Source organism: Leptonychotes weddellii, chromosome 9 (assembly GCF_054177405.1).
Source record: "Leptonychotes weddellii isolate Sample4059 chromosome 9, ASM5417740v2, whole genome shotgun sequence".
Lineage (NCBI taxonomy): Eukaryota > Metazoa > Chordata > Mammalia > Carnivora > Phocidae > Leptonychotes > Leptonychotes weddellii.
This window is the reverse complement of record NC_138377.1, coordinates 115,669,765-115,695,824: the sequence shown is the minus strand read 5'-3', so window position 1 is coordinate 115,695,824 and position 26,060 is coordinate 115,669,765. Positions and strand designations below refer to the sequence as shown.

General features: G+C 38.5%; 1 protein-coding gene across 4 annotated transcripts in view; it reads left to right on the top strand.

The window, feature by feature from the left end:
* The window catches only part of LOC102739966 (multiple C2 and transmembrane domain-containing protein 2), a 130,321-nt gene that overhangs the window by 95,666 nt on the left and 8,595 nt on the right, over positions 1–26,060 (top strand). For all 4 annotated transcript variants that reach the window (XM_081831598.1, XM_081831597.1, XM_081831599.1 and 1 more), the window contains 3 exons: positions 6,514–6,616; positions 8,931–9,033; positions 25,023–25,124. In XM_081831598.1, coding sequence (XP_081687724.1) covers positions 6,514–6,616; positions 8,931–9,033; positions 25,023–25,124 — 308 coding nt within the window. The remainder of the gene's footprint in view (positions 1–6,513; positions 6,617–8,930; positions 9,034–25,022; positions 25,125–26,060) is intronic.

The window sequence follows — 26,060 nt, the reverse complement described above, 5'->3', positions numbered from 1 at the left end:
TGCTTCATGGTAGGAAAATTCTCATACTCAAACCAGTTTAGTGCTTGCATTTACATTTTGGTAATCTGAATAATAGTTTTATCCATATAAAATATTTTTGTGGGCTCATTAGATTTTTGCTATATACAAAAGTTCTATTTTGAGAAACTGTTGACCAAAATACTTCATTTAGATCCCACATTATAGAAATATTCCAGCCATATGCTATAATAATGACTTCTAAGTAGTTTCTATAAATTATAACACTGGCTATAAGTTTCTTGTTATTTTTTTTTTTTCCAGAACATGACTACTTGTATCAGAGGAAAAATAGTCCTATAGTTACTGTTCACTGGGGATTTTAAGTCACCTGTCCATTTTGTGGTTTGTTTTCATTGTCTGTTTGAAGTTGTATCCATAGCAATACTTCTCTTAAAGTTGCCCTATTTTCAAAGGGACGGCTGTAATTGCAATTTCTAGAAAGCTTAACAATAGTGATTGAATGCTTTTAATTTCCTTGAGAACCTCTTGGATAGCTGAGCTCAAATCAAGACCAACTTTTTAAAAACACATCAAAAACTATATCAATCTGTCTTTGGCTCACCATCTGCTTTAATAGTCTGCCAAAGAACGTGGACTCTTGTCATTGCAGAGTTTGGGAATCTATGTAAGATTTAGCAGTTTTGAACTTACTGGTACATTGAGAGTGAATGAACTCAGTTTGGTTTTCTATGAATTAACAAAGGAATCACTTCGATCTTATTAGTTGGGTGCTTAGTAATTAATTATCTTAATTTATCTAGCAAATGTATCTGTGAGAGGCTGTGGTAGGCTCTGGTGATGTCGTAGGGGATAGGAATTAGTCTTTGCCCTCACATGAAGTGACTAGTTAAACCAGTAGCACCTATGGTTGACATGTGAACAATGAGGGGCTTAGAAGCGCTGACACTCCATGCAGTTAAAAATTGGCAAAAAATTGGCATATAACTTTTAACTATTGATAGCCTATTGTTGACCTGAAGCCTTACTGATAAGATAAACAGTTGAGTAACACATATGTGTGTTATATACTGTATTTTTACAATAAAGTTAACTAGAGAAAATGTTATTAATATCACGGAAGAGAAAATTCATTTACAGTATTGTATTGTTTATTTAAAAAAATCCACGTATAAGTGGACCCACACAGTTGAAATGCGTGTTGTCCAATAGTCAGTTGTAATGATAGTTATACTCCTAAGGTCAAGAACAGGGTGCCAAAGTTCATGGAAGGAATACCTGACTGGTGTTCCTACAAGAAGTGATGTAGCTGAGATATCAGAGATGAGTTAGCACAGCAGAGGTAAAAGAAAAGCATTTTAAAATGAGGGAACACCATGTTCCAGAGCCTGCAGGGCCTTTCCAAAACCTGGAGGATTTTGAGGGTGCCTCAGTGGGGAATCAGGGAGATGTTGGGTAAATGCACCGGCTAATGGTGTTTTTTTGGGGGGGTAGAACTTGAGTGGTGACAGGGGAATGGAGTTAGAGGAAAGAAAAACTCATATGTCACTGGTTCTTTTATGTTCTGTGTTTGTGCTAGAATAGCAGAATATCAGAAATTTAGTTAAATAACATTTCAGCAAAATGAAGTCAAGTCCTTCCCATCCTTTGTGGATCTCGCAGTCCTAATATAGGTTTGTCTACCCCTTGCTCTGGATGTCTGCAACAGCAACGTAAGCAAGTCCTCACTTGTGTGAGTCCACAGAGGCCATTCTTTGGATTCCAGAAGCTTGCAACCACTCAGGAAGGCAGGACATACTTGAAAACTTAGACCCAGCACCCGTAGAGATCAGTGTTTGTTCTTCTTCAAAAATCCCTCTAAGCTCCTAGCACAGTGTTTTCCACATTGCAGGGATCATAAAGTAATTGTCGACTAAAGGAGCAGACACATCATACAGTGAGGGCTTATAATTTTCAAATTAATCATCATAGGAGTTGCGGGGAGAGGGAAGGCTCCTGGGAGCCTAGGGTTGCAGAGAAAGTTCTATGAAGATGATACATCTCGAACTAGGTCTTGGAGGCTAATTGGCCTTTGTGTTTTTGCTTAGGAGTGGGGGGTGAGAGAACATTGCAGGGAGAGGCCATTCCACATGCAGAGTAGGAAGCCTGTCTGAGCCCCACATCTCTGTATGCTGGTCAGGAGTGGGGGAAAGACACACCAACCTCGACAGAGGGTTTGGGAATAGGGGATAGATCAGGATGGATTGTGTGGGGTAAATTGTCAGAGAATAGATTTTCAGGATGAGCACTTAGAATTTGCTCTAATATGCTATTACTATGATTGTATGCCTTTACTAGGGTTGTAAGCATATGGTTGGAAACAAGGAATGAAGGGAGAGTTTGTGGAAATCTAGTCTGGCAAGGCCCTGTTGGTCCCCCCTCCTTACCAGCTTGTCTGAGCTAGATGATGTTCCATGCTTAGCTTCAGGAATTATCTTCCTCTAGAAATCCTTTCTTCTAATCCTGCCCCTTGTGCCGACAGAGCCAGGTGGCTCCTGGCTGCTGGATGAAAAAAAAAAACAAAATGCATTTAAATGAAAAGTACTGGTCATGGCCTTCAAGGCTTCAAGCTAATCTCAGCATTTATTTATCCATATCTTACATATCGTGATTGCCACTATTTATCTATATCTATCTGTGTGTCTATCTATCTTGTTAATAAATTTAAGGCTCTCATCCTTATCTCCTCAAGATTAACCCACCCATTTCTGCTAGCCAAATGAAGTCTCCTCCTCAACCTTGCTTTAAGATTCATTTCCACTAGGAAATCTTTTTGGCCTTGGACCAACCACATTAAATCTCTCTGAACTTCAGGAGCCTCTTCAGCAAAATGGCCTAAACATTCCTCACCTCTTGGAGTTGATGTGAGGACTGAAAGAGAAGCTGCCTAAAGCATGGTTACTTGTATAGAGCAGAAGGAGCCAGGTGGCCCCCTCTAGCTAGCACCTGCCGCTAGGAGACTGCAGGACCCTCTCACTGGGGCATGGCACTCTTCACAGCGGATGCATGCCTTGGGTGTGCCGGCTTCAGACCCTTAAATGAAATACAGGACTGAATATGGAACAGGAATGTACAGATGTAGAATATGAGAAGTGTAAGGAAAACACACAGTCGGAGATCAGAAATGGGAGGAACACACAGTCTCCTGGCAGGGAGCATGGGAAAAGTTTTCATTGAAAAGGTGACATTTGCTGAAAAGCAGAGATGATTATAAGAGTCCCTTAAAAGTAATGACTTGGTGGTCGGGGCCTGGTTCAGTGCCAGGAGCAGAGTGGGTGCTTAATAAATATTTGTCAGATGAATGGTATTACTTCTACAATACATTTATTACTTCCACTCAACTTCTGTGACTGATATAAAGGTAAAATTATTTAAATGAGAAACCTCTACTTTATCATCCGAGGAACAGAAATGAATTGTCAAGTGGTGTTGAAGATTAGCAGAGGCTATTGAGGGCAAGGGGTTAAATCACCTCTGTGAGCCTAAATCGCCAATGGTGTAACCGTGCCAAGGTGACATGCCATCTGGGTGTACAAGAGGTCATCTAGATGTTTTACCTGTAGAACCAGGTGGAACAGAGACAGAAAGTGCAGACCCAAGTGTGTATATGTCGGTCTGTCTGGTGCTGTTTGCTCAGTACCACTGGGAGAACATTGGGACATTTCGTTTATTACGGGAGATCATTTTTACCTCCAATAAATGTATTCATTATTTAAATTCTAGAAAATCCCCATATATCTGGAACCTTTTAAGGGAAAGAAAGCTCCATAAAGTGTAGATAAATGACACTATAAATGTTTTAATGTCTTTGTTTCTTCTTCCTCCACTCTGCCTGTTTATACCGTAATATTAATAAATGCAGCATTTTAATGAGCTTTGACGGAATCACCTTCAGAGACTTGGTGCAGTATGATCCTTGGAGACGCATAACTGAAGTTCCCGGGTTCTGGAAGAAAGTCTGTTCCTCATTAGCTGGGATAGCTAAGAGTGTGCTGGCTCAAGAGAGAGGGGGCCACAGCTCAAGCCCACCTGTGCGTGCACAGGACCGGCCGCGTCTCGGTCCTGCTGTGGAGTAACCCCAGGGCTTTCATTAAAAGTGTCAGATGGTTTCCCTGGAGTGAGTGCTGATGGCATGTCATGTTGGTGTCTCTGGAGGAGTAGCCCTGACACCTACTAACAGTCTGACAAATGGTTAAGTAGCTGTTTCAGCCGGGATTGAGTGAGCCAGCGTCCTCTACCTGAGCATGAGAAGAAGAGCATGTGTTCTCTTCACACTCCTGGTTGTTAAAGAGGCAAATCTGCTCTCCTCCGTCCGCAGCTCCTCCCCACCCAAAACCGAACCCCCTTGCTCTGCAAAACACGCTCCCAGAGTAAAACTTACTTGCTTTAAGTAAGCAAGACTTTTTTTTTTGTGAGATACAGATGGATGTTTTTTGGGTTGGTTTGATGGTGGCTGCCCAACATCTGAAACCCCTTGTACCTTTGTGGAGGTTCTCATTGCATGTTTTGGAGAAGAGGTCAGAGCCTCCTTGAGTACGTGGACAGAAGGTGAAAAGCTAGCACTTCTTTTCTGAGCACTGGCATTTAGGGCCTGGGTACTTGGCGAGACGGGAACGGTCAGATGCCTTTTTGGAGGCCTTCACATCTATTATCAAGTGCAGCAAAGAATCAGGAGTGGACAATTCATATTAGAGGCAGCCACATCCAGGGGCCTGTAACACGAGTACCCTGTGAAGCTAGTTTTCCTGGGAAGCAGAGGCCAGACTTTTCCTGGGGAGAGTGACTGAGGTTCTTGTACCTGAGTATTTCTAACCCTTCTTTGGTTTCTAATAATTTTCAAGCTTGATTTTCCAATCTTTGCAATGATTCTGAGAGCTCTCTGATACTATTTTAATAAATTCCTCCCCCGCTAAATTGAGACAGGGACCATTTCCATGTTTATAATTGACAACCCCAACTCATGCATTTATGTCCATGACTTGGTCTTTGTCTCCTGGCCGCTGAGATCATAGCATTGGCTTAAAAGCTTTGGCCAGGCATCTATGTGTCTAGAACACTAGTCAGTTGAACAGAATCTCCTGTTTAATACCCTTAATCATGCATCTATTCTTCCTCTTCTTCTTTTTTTTGAAATAGAATCTTCCTGCAGTCTCCTGCACATGTCGGTCTGTCTGTTGATATGCGGTACCTCGGAGCTCCTGGTTATTAAGTTAATTAGATGGAGGTTCAGTGGCCTGAATGATGGGCCAGTAGGTCAAAAAGCCCAAGTACTTTCGGCATTAGACGCTGGCCTGGGATTCTTCAGCCATTTGTTGGCGGAGCATCTGTCCTCATGGCCCCAATTAATTTAGTACGCACCGCTTTGTAAGGTGGTCCTGTGGTGCAGAGGCAGGCAATGTGTTCATGTTGTATGCATATTATAGAGCCATCCATTCTGTCCCTGACAGTTCCAATTCTAGATCCCACTGTCAAACCCAACAAAAGGGGAGAGCTTTTTTTTTTTTTTTTTTTCGGTAACTTTCTGGGTCCAGCTTTGGATTTGGGACGGACTTTTTTTTTTTTTTCTTTTGGAGGATGTGTGAGGTGGGGTGGAAAAAGAAGAGGTGAGATGAGAGAAGTAAGGGTTAAGCTTCATTTTTTTTAAGATAAAAACGTTGAACTTGTTTTGTGGAATTCTACTTTTGCATTTTTTTTTAAAGATTTATTTATTTATTTTTGAGAGAGCGAGAATGAGAGAGAGAGAGAGAGAGTGTACATGAGTGGGGGAGGGTCAGAGGGAGAAGCAGACTCCCCGCCGAGCAGGGAGCCCGATGCGGGACTCAATCCCGGGACTCCGGGATCATGACCTGAGCCGAAGGCAGTCGCTTAACCAACTGAGCCACCCAGGCGCCCTACTTTTGCATGTTTATAAGCAGCAAAAATGTAGCATCTGTATTCTCATAATGTACTGAATATGTAAGATCCTACGTGTTTGTGGCCACTCCCTGCAGAGTGGTTTTAACTCCTAAGCAGCCGTGTTCATAGTTTTCCTCCCTTCTCTCATGACCCCGAGGAAGCCTCTAGGTTAACATAGACTTCCAGCAATAGCTGAGTAATTACCTATATTGACTCAAGGAGAACTTAGGCAGGAAACAGAGGGGAGCTCCTGTATTAAAACAAAACACAAAACTGGACTCCCTCACATGTGAGACTGATAACAGCTTCTATGTAACCTGTGTGGTCACTGGCTGTCAAGGCTGCATCTGGGTTGTGTATCTGTCCCTATCCATGAAGTATGCTACAGTTCCAGAACTTACAGGTTCTCTCTGTTTCCTGAATTCCCACACAAGCCTTGTTAGAAGGAGAAGCTCACATTTGCTTTTTCAGCAAGCACAGTTTTATTGGTATAAGCGTGCATGGCTTTTATTCATTTGGCCTCTGTTACTTTTGAGATTCATCTGTCTCTGACCAGGAAGATTCCTTTGCCTTGACCAATGTCCTGTGTTCTCTTTCCAGGAAAGAGTGATCCTTTTTGCTTGTTGGAGTTAGGCAATGACCGACTTCAGACACACACCATTTACAAAAACCTCAACCCCGAGTGGAACAAAGTTTTTACATTGTAAGTGCTTTAGCCTCCAGATTATCAAGGAGGGGTTTTAACTTAGAGATCAATTATCCTTGATATGTTTGGGGCAGGCTGGGGCTCTTGAGTGGAACTTTCTGTCCATTTTTATGTGCAAAGAATGAATTTTATTGTTTTTTTCCTTCTGAAAACCTTTTATGCTTTCATTTTATAGAGTATAGTGTTAATAATAGAAGAGGCCATTTGGAACTGCAAGGGAGTGATATAGGAGGCATTTGTAAAGTAGATCTTTCAGTAACTCAATTAATCTGTGAGTAGATGGAAGCTTTCATATATCCAGACTAATTGATTCCTGAGTTAAAGAAAATTACAAATGTAGACCTGCCTTAAATTCAAGTTTATATGTTACAAATTATTGTAATGCCTAAGGGCTTGTTTTATGCCAGAGGCTTTTGGAAAATACAGATTATCTGTGATTCCTCAAGGAGTCCCAAAGTCTCTTTGTATTTCAGCTTGTCTGAATGACCTGCTCCACAGAGATGCCCTGTCCACTCTTTCAAACTCAGGCATTTAGGAGGCTGGATATATTTCCTAGTGTGCTTTAGATTCTGAGGTACCTGGCCGTCAAAGGGAGGCACCTGTTGATTTGGGTCAAATGGTGGTTCACTTCCCCCACAACACTGACGAAATGCTGTGTTTGTAACTGAAAGAATACGTTTGAATGGAGTTGGTGATTCCCAGGTAGAAAGTTCCCAAGGATCAAAACTGAATTAGTAATAAAAAAACTCCCAACAAACAGAAGTCCAATACCATGTGGTTTCACTACCAAACACTTAAAGAAGAGTTAATACATACTCTTCTCAAACTTTTCCAAAAAATAGAAGAGGAAGGAAAACTCCCAAATTCATTCTATGAGGCCAGCATTACCCTGAGACCAAAACCAAATCCCCACAAAGAGAACTGTAAGCCAGGACCTCTGGTGAACATAGATGCAGAAATCCTCAACAACATATTAGCGAATGAAACCCAACAATACATTAAAAAAATCATGCACCACAGTCAAGTGGGGTGTTTATTCCCAAGATGCAAGGATGTTCAATATTTGCAAGTCAATCAGTGTGATACATCACATCAATAAGAGGATAAAACCCATATGATCATTTCAATAGATGCAGAAAAAATATTTGACAAAATACAGCATCCATTCATAGGGGAACATACTTCAACATAATTAAGGCCTTATATGAAAAACTCACAGCTAGCATCATACTCAGTGGGAAAAAATGAGAGCTTTTCCCCTCAAGGACAGGAACAAGACAAAGATGTCCACTTTCACAACTTTTATTCAACATAGTACTGCAAGTCCTAGCCACAGCAATCAGACAAGAAAAAAAAATAAAAGACATCCAAATTAGTAAGGAAGAAGTAAAGCTTTCACTATTTGCAGATGACATAATACAGAAAACCCTAAAGACTCCACCAAAAAGGTAATAGAACTGATAAATGAATTCATTAAGGTTTTGGGATACAAAATCATTATACAGAAATCTGTTGCATTCCTATACACTAATAAGCAACAGAAAGAAAAAATAATAAATCTCATTTATAATTATACCAAGATAATAAAATACTTAGGAACAAACTTAACCAAAGAGGTGAAAGACCTATACTCTGAAAACTAAAATACTGATGAAAGAAAGTTCCCAGGATCTATGAGAAGTGTATTAACTTGCCTAAGCAGATTTGCAAATTGCCATATGAAAAAGTTTCTTGTTTGCTCAACACATTGCTGATGACCATGGCTCCATTTTTCATTATAGGTAATGTCTGGTTTCTGGTCAACATAAATGTTTCTAAATATGCATGGGAGTTTTAGTATTTTGTGTTTCAACAATAGGAAGCTTTCTGTGGATCTCAGCAAATAGTGATTTTGATCACCTTTTTTTTTTCAAAGGGAATTCTTCATTAATTTATTTTTTTCTTTGTTAATTTAATGTAAAGAAAATCTGATTGCCTATTTGAAATCGCTGTCCTTTTACCCTCCTCATTCTGTCTCTTTTTCTTTATCCTCCTGTTTCTTTAATAGTCCTACCCTTGAGTGCATGTATACATGGAAAATGTCATAGTAAAAAAGTTGACTTTTTTTTTCATATGGATGTCTGACTCTTCTATGATGGAAGGTTTGGGAATACAGTTCAGTTTGATTTAATTTTTGGAATTTAATTAAATGGTAGTTTTATACTCTAAGGACATAGAGGCTTAATTAGTGAAACTGTGTTTTCAGATCTTCATGGAACAGACTCCACTTGTGTGTTTTTGTATATAATACATGGTACATTTCTTGTTTCAGTCCTATTAAAGATATCCATGATGTTTTGGAAGTGACAGTGTTTGATGAAGATGGAGATAAACCTCCTGATTTTCTTGGAAAAGTTGCCATTCCCTTGCTGTCCGTAAGTTACTGTAGTTAATACCCAGTTCATAAGTAATTTTACAGTTGACAAGTTTCTATGGTCTAGAGTTGTTCTGTCTTTGTCAATCTGGGGAAAAGATCCGCCCAGCTATAGCAGGAAATAACTCTTTTATTCCTTATCCTTTTCCAGTATTTTCAGTAGTTTCAGATATAAAGTAACAACTATTTAGTTGAATATTGGTTTGACCAACGAAGACATTTTGACTAGTCTTTCAATTCATTCTCAATCTTTCCATCTTAAGACGGGAATTTCTGTTTGGTTTCAAGGAATACAGATCTATGACTGAATTTCCATTTGTTAATGAAAAACATACATGTGTTTCTTTATTACCTCCTTACTACCCACTTCTTTAAAGATTAATTGCTGGTAACTGCAAAGTTGTTCCTAGCTCTACTGAAGACTGTTTTCTCAAAAGTTCTATTTGTCTTTATAGTAATAGAGTTTGCTTTCAGTCTCAAAAAATGCTTTGTGGAACAGAGCAGAGAGCTTCTCTTGGAAAAAGAGTGCTATTTCAGTAGTCTAGTTAAAAGATAACATACCAGAGTAAGCTAAGAGCTGAATGAAAAAATACCCTATGAAGTCAGAGGAGAAAGCACCACATAATGCCTTTACATGGGCAAAGGAGGGAAGCTGGGATCTGAATTCACCTATTAATTGAATGTGTGTACCAAATGTACTCTTCCAGAAGAGAGAATTTCAGTTTTTCATTCAATAGTTAATGTTCCGTTGTAGAGATGTCACGGTCTTATCAGTCAATAATGCTTTATTTACTTCTTCCCAAAGACTTATTTCTCCAAAGTTATTAGTGCATTTTTGTAGCAGGAGAGGTCTGTGCTGTAACCATGAGATTAGACTAGCTCACATGATGCTTACAGTGGGAGAAACACTGCATCTCTCCGTATCTGTATGGGTTTTGATCGCCTGGTTAATTTCTCCCCAAGTTCTCTTATCCCCACTGTTCCTCTAAGAGAAGGGGTGGAGCAGCTGTTCCCTTGTTGATTTGGCTCCTGCCAAATACTCAGAGCTGTCAACAGCAGACCACACTGACTGTCAGGGAGGAGACGGCAATTTGGGATTTTTCTCCTTTTTTTTTGGTTACAACATTGTCAGTTACTCCTGAATTAATACATGTAACAAGAGCATGGAATACAATTTTAGAGAGGTCTAAAGGGACAAGAAGCAAAGACCCTCCTTTACAATTCAGTTTCCTTTTTTTCTCAAATTTTTTGGGCAGGACAGAGATATTTCTCCTTTTGATTGTTTTTAAGATTTATTTATTTATTTTTGAGAGAAAGAGAGAGTGTGTCTGAGTTGGGGGGGGGCAGAGGAAGGGGAGGGAGGGAGGGAGGGGAGGGAGAGGAGAATCTCAAGCAGACTCCTCACTGGGTGCAGAGCCCGTTGTGGTGATTGATCTGATGACCCTGAGATTATGACCTGAGCCAAAATCAGGAGTCTGATGCTTAACCAACTGAGCCACCCAGGTGCCCTGTCCTCTTGTTTTTATAGATAAATCTGTAGTAACATATTTTATTCCTTGCTGAGTGAACACTCCTTGGAGTCATTTTTAACCTCCCTCTGTTTTACGTATAAAAGTTTTGTGTTACTGGTTTTCTATAATACCAACAAATTGACCCACTTACTTCCCTCCCTTCTTCCTTTATTATGTACAGTGTCTTCATGCTGTTGAGTTAGATATAAGAAATTACCTCTGGCTAGGGGTGCCTGGGTGGCTCAGTCATTAAGTGTCTGCCTTCGGCTCAGGTCATGATCCCCGGGTCCTGGGATTGAGCCCCGCATCGGGCTCCCTGCTTGGCGGGAAGCCTGCTTCTCCCTTTCCCACTCCCCCTGCCTGTGTTCCCTCTCTCGCTGTGTCTCTCTCTGTCAAATAAATAAATAAAATCTTAAAAAAAAAAAAGTAATTACCTCTGGCTAAATCAGGTGTGGGGTTTCTCAACCTTACCATGATTGACATTCTTGAATATCTCATGCTTTGTTGTGGGGGGCTGTCCCGTGCACTGTAGGATGTTTAGCAGATCTCTGACTTCTACCCACTAGATGTCAGGAGGACCCATCCACTCATCACTGTTGTGACAGTCAAAGATGTCTGCAGACCTTGCCAAGTGTTCTGAGGAGGGACAGAATCACTCTCAGTGGAGAACCACTGACCTAAGTTAATGAAGTCTTCAAACCATATCTTTCAAGATGCAAGGTAGAATGATTCTATGAAAGACTTCGTTTAAATGCAAGGAGCCCCCTGACCCCCTTAACTTTATTCTAGTTGCTGATAAGCCACCCATGATCTATACATTCATTTGTTTGAAGAATATTTATCGAGTATCCAGTTTATGCCAGACATTGTTCGTCGTTTTAGGTGGTAATGCTCTAACAATGACTGCAGTGAAGGTATCTTCTCTTTTGGAACTTACATTTTGTTGTAGGAGTCAGTATACAGAACAGACAAACCCACAAAAAGCAAGGCAGCATGTTAGATGGTGAAAGGTGCCCTGTAGAAAGCAAAGCTCCAAGATTATGTCTGGGGAAGGGGTACAGTTCTCCATGGGCTGGCCAGGTAGGACCTCACTTCAGGGAGCATTTGAATGAGAACTTGAGGAGGTGAGAAAGAAAACCCTGTGGATATCTGGAGAAACTCTTCCAGGCAGGTAAACTTCCAAGTTCCAAGGCTCTAAGGCAGTGCCCTGACTGTCCCAGAAATATTGGGGTGGACAGTGTGGATGGAGTGGAGTCGCCTGGGGGAGAATCACAAATGCGGAAGGAGAAAGGACACAGGGACAGAGTGCCATGGGAGAGGGGTAAGACTCTGATGGTCTGAAAGTTTGAAGGACTTTGGCTCACTCTTAGCATTGATGGGAAGCCACAGGGAAGTTTCGAGGCAGGGAGTTCTTGATTTCTTTTACATTCTCTGTTTCTAACATTAAAGGGCTGTGGCACACAGAAAAATAAACCCAGATCTGACAGTTCTCTACCACATAAAGTGTGAAGGCAGCGTGGCCTGAGCCACATTCTCATGAAGGGGTTAGGGGGCCCGGAATGTTGAGCTGAAGCTGTTACAGCAGCTGTTCTTCAGTGTGGCTGTTTCAATTCAGACTCACTTCCGATTGTTTGACCGACACATTGGGCAAGTGATCAGATCTTGCAGAGGATCTATTTTGGACCTTCCTGATGTTCAGTGGTCCACCTGCTACATGCACTCTCCAAAGAATTTCATTCTCTACCTCAAGTACAGATATAAATATGATAGAAAAAAATGCCATAACCCTCAGTATCCATAACAGGCAGATTTTCAGTTGTTCATTAATTCACTGATCATTCCATTTTTGAGTAATTCTAACTTGTGATTTAGAGAGTATGTTTTCACATTTATTTAGATCTATTTTTTTCTTTATTTAATATCTATTGCATCATGCTTAACTAACCAGTCCTGTGCGGTGCATGTATCATGTGTGAAATCATTCATTCTCTAAAAACCTAATTCGGGCTGCTTTATTATCATGGCTGTTTACAAAAGAGGAAACTGAAGTACACAAGGATCCTGCTGCTGGGACGTAGTAGAGGCTGGATTTGAAATAGGCAGTCTCATGCCCAAGCCTGGGCTCCTAAGAGGATGCTATCCCTGCCGTGGTGAGCCCCTGTTCACTAGATATGAGGCTGAAAGCAAGAACCAAGATGTGCTTCATGCTACCCCTGGTCTCAGTGCAATAGAGTGTGGACAGGTAGGGCAAAGAGTTGAAGACTTGAATCTCTTGGGTGATGCCTGTGGAATGAACACAGAAGACCTGAAATGTTTTTTTTCTCTATTGCAATATAGTTGACATTGAATGTCACATGAGTGTACAGTACGGTGACACAACAAGTCTACCACCCATCACCAGACAACACTGTTACAAGACCATTCATTGACTATAATCCTTATGCTGTGCCTTTCATCCCCATGATTTACTCCTTCTATAATCGGAAGCAGTGACCTCCCACTCCGTTCATCCATTTTGCCCATCCCCATTCCCCTCCCCTCTGCAGATCACCAGTTTGTTCTCTGTGCTTATGCAAGATCTAAAATATTAGGTGCTAAATAAAAGGAACAAGAAAACATAGAGCAGGAGGAATGGATTTAATTTTAGGAAGACTTTATGAAGTGGGGAGTTTGAGCTGGCCGAGAAGGAACCTGGTGTTGATCATGACTGGTGGGTGAGGTAAAGAAAGAAGGCCATTCCAAGCAGAGGGTAGAGCAGGAGTGGAGAAGCCGGGGGTAAGAGAAAGGCCACCTCCTGGAAACAAAGGGGCCTAAGGGGCCTGGTGCTCAGGGCAAGCGGGGAGGCTGGAGAGGGAGGACTGAGGGCCGCTCAAGAAGGGTTGAGGGAGGTTGGGGCTTATTCTGTTAGCAGGGAGAACCTGAAGGCTTTCAGACTGGAGATGGAGATATCAGAGCAGTTGATAAGGAAGAAAGTTTTGGCTTCAGTATGAAGCAAGTTAGAGAGGAAGGGAGATTTTTCTGGAGGGATTGGTTGAAACTCCAGAAATAAGCGTCAAAGAGAGAACCCTTATATTTTATATTTTGTGCCTCTTAGGAGAAGGTCTTTATTTCTCTGCTTTTTTAATATGAGAGAGAATTATAAAAATGAAATAGTCAGTGCTCCACTGTTGCCTTTATAGTATATGAAATAGTATTCAGTAATGCCTTCTTTTCTATTTAAAAACAAAAATTGTATTTCTTGGAGAAGAGTATGAATATTTTTTTTTGTGAGAATACATTTTCTTTAATCAAGTCATAAACTAAAACTTGATTTACACGTTCAGAGAAAATGCAAACTACATTTCAAAATGTCTAAGTATAAAGTATTGAATGTACTTCAACTTTTAATCTCTCTCAAAATGATAATGTGCTAAGTGCATTTCAGCCTGTTAAATAAAAAGCCTGTTCTGAATTTACTGTATCTTTTAATCAGGGTGAATGTGCTGGCTGACTATTGGCTTATTTAAAATCCATGTTCTAAAATCAGTATATCTGTTAATGCAGTGAAGTGTTCAAAGCATGTACATATGCTCAGATAATACAGAATTGAAAGAATCCAGGCCACTGGGTCATCCTTCCATGTATTTCATTTCTGTTCAAGTTTTTTAATAAAATAGTTGCTTTTTAAAGGGTTATATAGAGGGGCACATGGGTGTTCAGTCAGTTAAGTGTCTGGCTCTTGGTTTCAGCTCAGGTCATGATCTCATGGTCCTGGGATCGAGTCCCACATCAGGCTTCCTGCTCAGGGGGGAGTCTGCTTCTCCCTCTCTCTCTGCCTGCTTGTGTTCGCTCTCTCTCTCAAATAAATAAATAAAATCTTAAAAAAAAAAGGGTCCTATAGATATGTAAAACTTGTTACTCATGATTAAAAACAATAGAAAAATTGCAGCTGCCCTGAATTATCATCTGAAGATTTCTAATATTTGCCCATTTTCACATAACTCCAAATATCTTCTAATCAATAATATAGTAGGTATGCATTGGAAAACAGTAAACATATTTTAGAGTTTTAAGATATTTCCAGCATAGACACTATCTCTGAATTGTTATCCAATTCCATTAGATTTATTTAAACATCTATTCTCAGTTAAGGAGTCTAATTTTGTCCTGGATATCAATCTGGGTTCTTCTCTTCCAGGACATTTCTTTTTATGCAGACATGTGTTTATCATCTCAGAAATTATGGAATGGCCCCACGTAGGAAGACTTTGAAAATCAGCTTTCTGTAAAATAGGGAAAGCATCTCTCTATTTATCATTATTTCCTAATATCTAAGAAAAAAACCATCTGTAATCTGAGGAGGTCCTACCTTTTGATCCAAGTCTGAGACCTTCTCTGCAAGCCATGCCAGCACATGCAGGTGAATTCATGATCAGAAGCACAGTCTTTGTACAGCCCTTAGCATTCTCTGTGAATCCACGTGCATAGGAACAGCTTCACTTAATTAGTTTTATGGGACAAATTTTCTATAATTGCTTGTACCAAATAAATGTCCATACACGGCTTCATTTGCATTTCCAATTAAGTATTTGCCTGTTTCACCTGTGATAGGTTTTGTATATTGTAATGGACACATTTACACAATCATATTTTTTCTTAAAGTTCGTGCTGAAATTTTGGCCACTGAAATAAATATATTTTATTTTAATATTTATGGATGTGTAGCCACCTAAAAAATTTAAAATGGCTAAAACATAAACATTCAACTCTCCTTCCTGCCTAATTCTGCTCCAAAGTGTCCTTTGAAATAAAGAACGAAAGATAAAATGAGGCAAATTTGTCCATTGGCCCTGGAAACTAGGAAAGGGTGCCTTTAACATGCTCGAATTATCACGAACCGTATGTAGTATATAACGTGGATAGGATTCAGTTAGGATGGACAGGCTAAGGGAGAAGGAATGCCCTGTGGATTTCCTCTGATGTCTTGACACAAGAAGGTAGCAAGTATAAATCTGAGCATCCTGCACATGATGGTAAATGCTGAATGGGTTAAACTTTTCTATTAAATGGAAAAACTTCTTACACTGAGTAAAAGAGTAAAATCTAGCTGCTTTGAGATCCCTCAAATTTAAACAGAAATGGATGGGCAAAAGTATTACACCTAAATGTAAGTAAGTGGTAAGTCAGAAGCATGCAGAGGAGGTTATTTCATGGGTCCAAAAATGATTTCATTACCAATAAACTTAGAGCAGACATGAATCATTATGTGAATAGTTTCTCATGGAAGTATATATATATATGTTAAAAATATTTGAAATACAAGAGGGACTCCTGGGTGGCTCAGTTGGTTAAGCATCTGCCTTCGGCTCAGGTCATGATCCCAGGGTCCTGAGATTGAGTCCCGCATCGGGCACCCTGCTCAGCTGGGAGTCTGCTTCTCCCTCTGCCTGCCACTCCCCCTGCTTGTGCTCTCTCTCTCTGACAAACAAATAAAATCTTTAAAAATTTTTGAAATACAAGAAAAAATCACCAGCTTAGAAACACAAAATGATTATATTATCTATGCAGCTTAAAAAATATCAGAAAACAAAAAACAAGGCTGTAAAGTGATGTTTCTTAAAGGCCCAATTGCTTGAAAGTCCAAGTTCCATGAAGTGGATGCTGAAAGTTACAGTTCATGCACACCATCCCACAGCTACTAAATGAGACCTGGAAAGTTCCTTTTTCGGCAGTTCTCAGATGAAGTTTTGGCATACTAACACAGTGACTGTTAAATTTTAGAGAATAAACAATAAGTTTGATCTAATGTGTGTGTACACACAAATATATAAAATATTCTGTTCAAATACCCATGCAATGTGCTTAAATTTTGATCATGTTGTGGGCTCACAGATGCCTTAGTAGATTCCAAAAAGGCAGAAACTATATTGTGATCACAGTGTTGGGCAAATATAAATTAATAACAAAAATGAAACAAGTATCAAAACACTTGGTTAAAAAAAAAAAAAAAGTCCCACGTAACTAATGTAGATACCAAAACTACAGTTACAGACTTTTTAGAAATTAGCAGCGAAATACTATACATACAAGCTATGGATAAAGGCCAGATGTATTATTCAGAGGAAATCCTTACTTTGAATGCTTTTATAATTAAACAATAAAGGTTGAAAATCAATTAAATATCAACAAAAGATTAAGTAGAATTAAGAAAGTTAGAAAGGAATTTATGAAGATTATAAAAAGAAGAAAAATGTAGAAAATATCTCATAAATCCAAGTATTCTTTTCTCTAAAGCCCAGTGAAATGGAGAGGCCAGTTACAAGGCTGATGAAAAAAAGAAAAGCATATATTATTAAGAATAAGGAAATAAGAAATATGGGGATCACTGTGAAGAACATAACTAAATTTTACTGAAGAGTATGGAAGAAAACTTGAATAGGGATATACCTTGAGGGAATGTAGGTGTTACAGAGATATCTCCCCAGATTACTATAAATATAATACAGCTCCCCATTTGGAAAAATTAATGTGTAAAAATAGCAAGAAAAAATATGTTTAAAATACAGTTAGATAAACATGAATATCAGGTACTGAATTCATTTTTTTTTTTAAAGATTTTATTTATTTTTTGACAGAGACAGAGAACACAAGCAGGGGGAGTGGCAGAGGGAAAGGGAGAAGCAGGCTTCCTGCTGAGCAGAGAGCCTGATGTGGGGCTCAGTCCCAGGACCCTGGGATCATGACCTGAGCCGAAGGCAGACACTTAATGACTGAGCCACCCATGCGCCCCCTGAATTCATTCTTTAGTGAAATAATTAATTATGGAAATGTCAGAAAATAATCAAGTAATTCCACCTTTTTTTCCCTGCATCCTCTCCTCCAGATAAGAAAATAACAGATTCAAATTGTTTAATGAGCAAGTTTCTTAAAACCTTAAGGGCCCAAGCAATTCTTACATTACTGAAATGGATTAAGGACATAAGAGAAAATGGAAAATTTGTGAATTTATTCCCTGAGACTAGAAGAATTCTGATATCAAAAACACAGATTTAACAAAAAAGGAAATCATCTACCTTTCATGGAAGACCATGAAAGCACATTAGGAAACCGAATTGTGTAATTTATATTATTAATATATTAAGGGAGGAAAAAAAACTTGGCAATTTCAACAGATGTGAAAGGCATTTAATAAAACTTAACATCTGTTCTTGATTATGAAAAAAATAGTCTAATAAATTAGTAATTGGTGAGTATTGCCTTACCATGATGAAGGAGATCTATCAGAAGCATCACAGACATCAGGCTTACTATTGAATGATTAGAGAAATTTCAAATTTAATGCGGTTCTATGCTTTCAAGTTAAAGCTTTTTATGTCAAATCTGACCAATGTAAAAACATAAGAAATTATATTTGAATGAAGAAAACAATATTAGCTATCTGATGTCAGCTATCATCTATATATAAATATAAAGGAAATTAATAAACTCAGCATCTTGAAATAAGAAAAGGTCAGTGAGGTGTTAAGCAAGATCAAAATTAGGAAAAAAAGTCAGTGTCCTTACCCTTACCAGTAGGAAAACATTTAAAAAACTTAAAGCATCAAAGAGTTTAACAGCAAGAAACAGAAACAACTATAATGCTTAAGACCTATGTGAGGAAGTTCTAGAACTGTATGAAAAGACATGAAAAAAAGATGATGGAAAAGGATAAACGAAGTGATCACTGTATAAGGGATTTTGAGAAAGTCAGTTGCTTACTCATCAGGGAAAAATGCATCAGTGTGTTGCATCGAACACAGTAACTATTTTGCCATGAATTAAAGGTCAAACAGTTGGAAGAAACTTCCTAAATAAAACTGTTAAAATGATGGGGAAGTCCTATATAAACTACTGAAAAACAGGAATGATAAAGGGAGAAGAAAATCTGAAGATGTCAACATGGTGAAAACAAAAATTTGCCGTTGTAGATTAAAACACAAGGTCAAAAATACTTGCAACGTAGAAACAAATGGATAATATCACTAACATAGAAGGTTTTTGTTTTTTAATCTGTAAGGAGGAGACAAGTCAATCTAGCAGAAAAGTTAATTCAAACAGGTGGAAATCCAAATAGTTAATAAGCATATGAGTGGCTCGTGCTTTATCCAATACTGATCATGGCCCATAAAAGTGCAGAGGATGGAGTCAGACCACCTGGGTTGGCCCCCAGTCTTGTCTCCTAATTGGCTGTGTGATTTTTGACAAGTTACTTAACCTCTCTGTCTCCATTTCTTCCTTGATGAAATGAAGATAATGATAATGTCTGCCTTGGAGGCTGTGGTGAGGATTTAAATGGTTTGAGGAATATGAGTGAGTACAGTAGCACACAGTACCCACTTACAGTGTAATCTGTCATCTTCATCACCCTTGTGGTAGTAACTTAAATGATCAAATTAGTGTAAGCAACTGGATTAACAAATATGGTAAAGATTTTTCATTACCAGTGATGACGAAGTACTCTCTCCAGTGCTGTTGGAGGGAACATGACTTGGTACAAGCCTCGTAGAAGGTGCTTCAATAAAATGGATTAAAATTTAATCTACACGTATCTCTGAGCATTTATATTCTAGGTATCTGTTTTAGAGAGGCAACTGAGCCTGGGAGAGATACAGTAATTACTCGTGGCCACACAGATGCTAAATGCCAGAAATGGGAATTGAATCTAAGTCTGGCTTCCCAGTCCTACCATGGCCCACTGTTAATAAACATAGGAAAGACAATGTTCAGTCTCATTAGTTGGAAAAAAAAAGCAGCACATACTAAAACAACCTGAGGCCATTTTCTTCCTATGAAATTGCTATATATTAAATAAAAATGCCTGCAGTTGGCAAAGTTGCAAGGAAATGGATAGGCTTATTTACTGAGGCTAGGAGTAGAAATTAATGTCGCATTTTAGGAGGGCTTACTGGCAATACTTGGCCAAAACCACAGGAATAGGTATATCCTATGACTCAACCATTCTACCTCTAGGAATTTATTTTTGGGCATGCATCATGGACACACAAAGATAGCTATGTATAAAATCATCACAGTGTTTACAGTTAAAAATTGGAGACAGCCTTAGTGATCTACAATGAAGGATTGGTTAGTTGTAGAATCTTCATAAGGTGAAGCACTATTCCAAGTTAGATACAAGAATTTGTTATTACATTGGGGAACGTTTCTTACGGTTTTTTTTTTTTTTTAAATCTAAAAGACAAGTGATTAAAAAGTATATAAATTAATATAAGACTAAAAGATACTATTTAACAAGCAGTTTCTACTTGTCATTGTTCTTTACTGCTTTCTGCTGATTATTTCATAGCAACCTCTGAGATACATATCATTTTTTATTCACATTTTATGGATTAGGAAACTGACAAGCAGAGGGAGTTTTGTAACTTGTCCAGACTTATTCAGCCGATTTGAGGCAGAGTCAGAATTGGAACTCAGTTCATCTGTCTCTGAAGTCCCAAATTTTATCCAATACACTATGATCCTATTTTCACAAGATAAAGAAATATAAATGTACATTAAAAACTAGAGATGTGTGTTTACTTGCTTAAAATAATATAATATTGTAAAAGTGTTTTTAAACCATTTTTATAAATTTTACACAATTCTTATAATTAATATATATTACTTTTGGAAGATAGCTTATATTTTAGAGAGAGGAGTTGATAAATGCTGGGTACACCAACGTTTTCTGCCATTTCCAAGGTTCAGAGCTGGGTGTTGGGTGGGATGGATGGCCTTGGAAGAGAGGAGGGGTGGGATATAAGTGGTGAGGGTCTAGGGTAATGAATTCAATACCATCTCCACTGGCTTGTGGTTGACTTTGTGTCCGGGCAAATAATAACCTTGTGGGCATTGTAATTTCCCATGTAGTTTGCCACTCATGCCATTGGAAGCAGGCCTGCTTCCAAGTAGGGATATGAATGTGAATCAGTACCAAGTAAAGAGTATTTATTTTCCTCTTACCCAGCCTCATGTCTGTCCTCTTCATTTTTATTGGAGAGTCATTTTGTCTGTGCATCAGCTGAGACCAACTGTTATATTGTGATGTTGTCACATTAAAGTATTTCCCCCTTTGCATGGAAAGAAAAGTGTCTGATTAGCAGCATGCTTTATACCCAGATGTTCTCTACTTTTTCACATGAGGGTCAAGCTGGGGGGAATCAGCAGGACTCTTCAGTTTGGATTTTGCTCTTAAATATGTATCATCCCTCTCTAAACCAATTGATGGTTTTGTTCATGCATATTGATTCTGATTAACTTTTCTATTGCAACAGTTGGCAACTGGTCACATCAAGGAAATTTATAGCAAAGCATAATAATGATAATTCTTTAAAGAGAGTTCAAGATGAGAAAACGATTTTGTTCCCTGTTCCACATAACCAACTTCTGTTATACACTGATTTAAAAAAATCCCGTCTTTTAAAAAATGAATGTAGTATCTTTTTGACTAAAAAATTAGTTTATTCACCCAACTTTTTAAAAGTTACTCATATTTACGATGCTAAAGCATATTTAAGAAGATTTAAAATTCTTTTAAGTAGGAAAAAAAATTGAATAGTTTAAAGATGATTTCAGGTTAGATTAAAATCTAAACCAGACTATCTTCTCTGTAACTTGTCCTCTGGCTCCAGAATCCTGAATCATTACTCAGAAGCAGACTTCCTGTACCTTTGTATTCAATGGCTCATTTAACCAGGAATTAACTGTTAGCATGTGCTTGATAAAAGCTTTCTTTTTTTTTTTTTTTAAGATTTTATTTATTTATTTGACAGAGAGAGACACAGCGAGAGAGGGAACACAAGCAGGGGGAGTGGGAGAGGGAGAAGCAGGCTTCCCGCCGAGCAGGGAGCCTGATGTGGGGCTCCATCCCAGGACCTGGAATCATGACCTGAGCCGAAGGCAGACGCTTAACGACTGAGCCACCCAGGCGCCCCGATAAAAGCTTTCTGATAGATATATTGTTCATGAAAAGAAAGGGACATGCAAATGCCCATTTCCCTGATTGTTGAAGTCAGATTTCTAATTAGATAAAATCTGTATTACTGTTCTGCAGAGGTGCCTTCCCCAAATGATTGCCTAATATCTGTGCTCCTCACCTGTGAATAGGCGAGCATGCAAAAATGTGTGATAAGTCAATCTGAAAAATTTTCTTGTAACAGGTTAAAGACATTGTCTATTATTTTATTCAGTGACCCTTATCTTGGAGTGAACCTAAATCATCCCAGATGTCAACTCAAGAAGACTCTCCAAATGAACTTAGAGACCTCCTTTTGTCACAAATCGAAAACTGTATCATTCCTTTTTGCCTTGATCAACAGAGACCTAAAACTTAAGCTTAGGTCTTAATTTAAGTGACTATCTCATACCTAAAAGACGAAAGTATATATAGATTCTTGGCTCTAAATTTTCTTTTGGCTGTGTTTTAGCTGCCCTACTATTTAATAGAGGTTTTATAATCATAAACTGCCAGAGATGATTTTCTATGTTCTTTTTTTTTTTTTTTAAGACTTTATTTATTTGTCAGAGAGAGAGAGAGCATAAGCGGGGGAGCTGCAGGCAGAGGGAGAAGCAGGCTCCCTGTTGAGCAAGGAGCCCGATGCGGGACTCGATCCCAGGACCCTGGGACCATGACCTGAGCGAAAGGCAGATGCTTAACTGACTGAGCCACCCAGGCGTCCCGATTTTCTGTGTTCTAGGTATAAATGATAAACATAATTCTCTTGACAGGAAAAATATGGTGAACTTCTCTTTTCTGTTGTATACATGCTGCCATACGGCAGTATGGCAAGTTGAGATGTTACAGAACTTTTTATCCTGTATTTTTTTTTTTTTTTAAAGATTTTATTTATTTATTTGAGAGAGAGAGAGCACATGAGAGGGGGGAGGGTCAGAGGAAGAAGCAGACTCCCCGCCGAGCAGGGAGCCCGATGCGGGACTCGATCCCGGGACTCCGGGATCACGACCTGAGCCGAAGGCAGTCGCCCAACCCACCGAGCCACCCAGGCGCCCCTTTATCCTGTATTCTTGTGTTGGAAGTTCAGTTATATAAAGACTGTGAAAAATGAAAATCTTTTAAAAATAGTCCCTTTGATTATTATTTCAGTGTTTAATTATAATACTAAATACTGAAATACATTGACCTGCTCTTAACTTAAACGTATCCCAGTACAAAGTAGGATATTTCCTCTTTCCGTTCCTTTTTCCCTTTTCCCGAAAGATACTCCTTATAGCAGACTGACTGAGAAATTGGAATCAACCAAATGTTCATCAAAAGAAGAATTAATAAATTGATAAGTTCATATTCTGAATATTCTGTAGCAGTTTAAAGAAAAGCAGATCTGTACACTACATACACATTATCAAATCACATTGATAGATACAAAGTGAGGTTGCAAAATACAGTTTCACACAGGCAAAAAATTTAAATTACTTTTTTCAAGGATTTATTGATGAATATAAATTCTCAATACAGATTTAGGAAGAATACATGCCAAATGCCTATCTAATTTCTATGCAGGGAAGGAATTGTGATATTTGTGGAAGTTCAAACGGACTTTTTTTTTTCTGTAATTTTTCAAACTTTTTACAAATGTGTAAACTTGCAATTGACAAGTTTTAAGAAAATATTATATGAAAGTACCCAACATGAATAGCCTATGCTATATCTCTAGCTTTAATAACTGATTTCGTGTCCCTGGGTGGATTCTGTGTTTTGCTGACACAATATTGGGACATTGAAAAAGAGGAAAAGATCATTTACAAAAAATCAAAAACTAAAAAAAAAAAAAAAAATTACTATAAAATATATTTTTTTCTACTGATACCTCATGTTCTTCTGTTGACCTTTCCTAACCCTTAAGAAATCATGGAAATTTTAAGATAACAGTACAATGACTGTGGGTTGAGGCACAGCTAAGTTGGACTGAAGTCAGGTTGGCAAATTGTCATGCTGTTTTTGTATTTATTTCTTTCAACTTTAACACCCACAATTTATTAAGTGAGACTGTGGATAAAAGAGGAAGCTCAGAATCCTGTTTGGACACCGTTTAGGAAGGAAACCAGGTCTTTATGGGGCACCCCCTTCCTCTTAGCCACTGGCCAGGAAAACCATCTTTCTGTTTAAAACCTATTCAATCTGAGAGGTGGGGTGACTTTGGGAAGGAAGGTGACCTCTCCCTTGTAAAGTGGAATGGCTCTGTTTCCCCCATGACTGATGCAACTCATTTCCACCACTGTTTATAAGAACACTTGTGCTGAATGCTTGTAATGACAGAAATAGTCAGTTAAAATATGGCTCAAATTTCATGCCCTCAGATTTCCTACGTTATTTCAAATCTTTGATCATTATAATCTCAAGTGGAGCTTTTGGTTAGTTCCAAGTTTTGCTGATGTCCTTTGGGAGTTAACAGGGATGCTTCTTATAAGCCAGAAGTTTAATCAAGGCATAGACTGTAATCATAAAAGCATGGCTGCTCTCGAATCTGGTAAGAGAAGGCCTTGATGGGACCCACATCATTTCCAAAATGGTACAGGAGCTATTTTTCTGGGATGCCTTACATGTTGGGGTCCACTGGCAGATTAGGGTGTGGAAGTGATGTGACCTACTGGCTGAGAGAGGACATCAGAGGAACTTGCTTATTTTGAAAACTTCTCAGCGTTTTGTGCATTGTAAATACCTTTGGATTTTGACCTCAGCTTCAGCTACGCTCATGGATTTAATTTGCATTGCTCCATGGCTGTGAAACACTGACTATCTTAGTAAAATCAGTTCCTTTATTCATTTCTTAAAAAAATATTTTAATGATCTCTTTATTTTGGGGTAATTTTAGATTTACAGGAAAGTTACTAGGATAATCTAGAGTTCCTGGATACCCCTCACCTTGCTTCCCCTAATGTTAACTCTTCACATTGCCATGGTACATTTACAAAACCAAAAAAAGAAAACAGACATTGTGCATTACTGTTTGCTAAACTTTGGTCTTTATTTGGATATTACCAGTTTTTCCATTAATGTCCTTTTTCTGTTCTGGGATCCAGCCCAGGGTACCACATTGTATTTAATCATCTTATCTCCTTCTGTCTTCTGAATTGTGACAGCTTCCGAGTCTTTCCTTTTTCCCATGACCTTGGCAGTCTTGAGAAGTACTGGCCAGGAATTTTGTAGAATATTTATCATTTTTAATAAATGAAAATGTGTAACTTCTGGGATTTTTGAAGGAAAGCCCATGTAGACCTGCTAATAATTTGTACCACTGATTTTCCATTAATAACCGTTTCAGCCTGTTGGTTGTTACTCTATCTTTTTATCAGTTATAACAGTATTCTAGAATTTAAAGTTGATGTATGATGGGTTTAATATTTGCTGAATAGCTGCTTTATCTGTGTGTGTATGGTATGGTCTCAACTTTGCCAGTTCAGTTTAAACCTCCTAGAAAGTTGATATTTTATCTATTGTTTATGACAGATTCGAGATGGACAACCAAATTGCTACGTGTTGAAGAATAAAGATTTAGAACAAGCTTTTAAAGGAGCTATTTACTTGGAGATGGACCTCATATATAATCCGGTAAGTCTAGCTGGGCCAGCCATACCTCCCAGGTTCTCTCTACCTAAAGTAAAAGATGACCAGCCTGGCAATACTCAAATCTCAAATACCTGTAAAATGTTTCACACATATTGCAGCTAGAGAGAGAGAACAGGGTTTTCAACCTCAACTATAAAATCTGTGAGGGACAATTCAGTTTTCAACTGGTATTAATCCCCTTGAGCCAGTAGAAATGAAGGTGTTTAATTCCCAGTACATCTAAATGTCAAGGAAAAAAAAATAAAAATAAAAAAATAAAAGGAGAAATTAGTTTGTTAGCTTTATTTCCGATAATCTTCTCGAAGGCCACAGTTGGTGTCAGACAGAGGTATTTTCAAGCCCCTGACATGTAATTTAGTTGTTACAATAGATGTCCTGCTATCCAGTACTATGAAGAGAAGTAGTTACTCATCTGGAAGCTACAGTTAAAGGAGGAATTTTTAAAACCTGTCTTCAACCTTCAGTTTAATATAGAATACGTAAACACTCATTTGCCAATCTTTAGCTATGGGCATAAAATCTGTTTTTTTATACCATGGATTTATTATGTTTAGTTTTATAACCTATTCCTTGCATAAATATACTCATAACATCTATAATAATACCTAGTTTCAGGTTTTTTTTAAAGTGGAGATCTACTTTAAAGATACACAACAATCTGAATATAGAATTTTCCAGACTGTTTTTTTTTCCATAAAATCATTACCTCAATATCTTTTTAGGGACTGACCTTTATCAAGGTTTTCTAGAGCAACGCAAATTTCAAGTCTTCTGGTCCATGCTTGGATTTCAATGATTTGTATGATACTTGATTAAAATATGGAATTATAATAATGGGCAAAACCATCAGAAACAAGATTGGGAGTTAGCAACAGTTGATTCTTGGTAGGCATGAGATTTGATTGTTGTGAGCAGAGA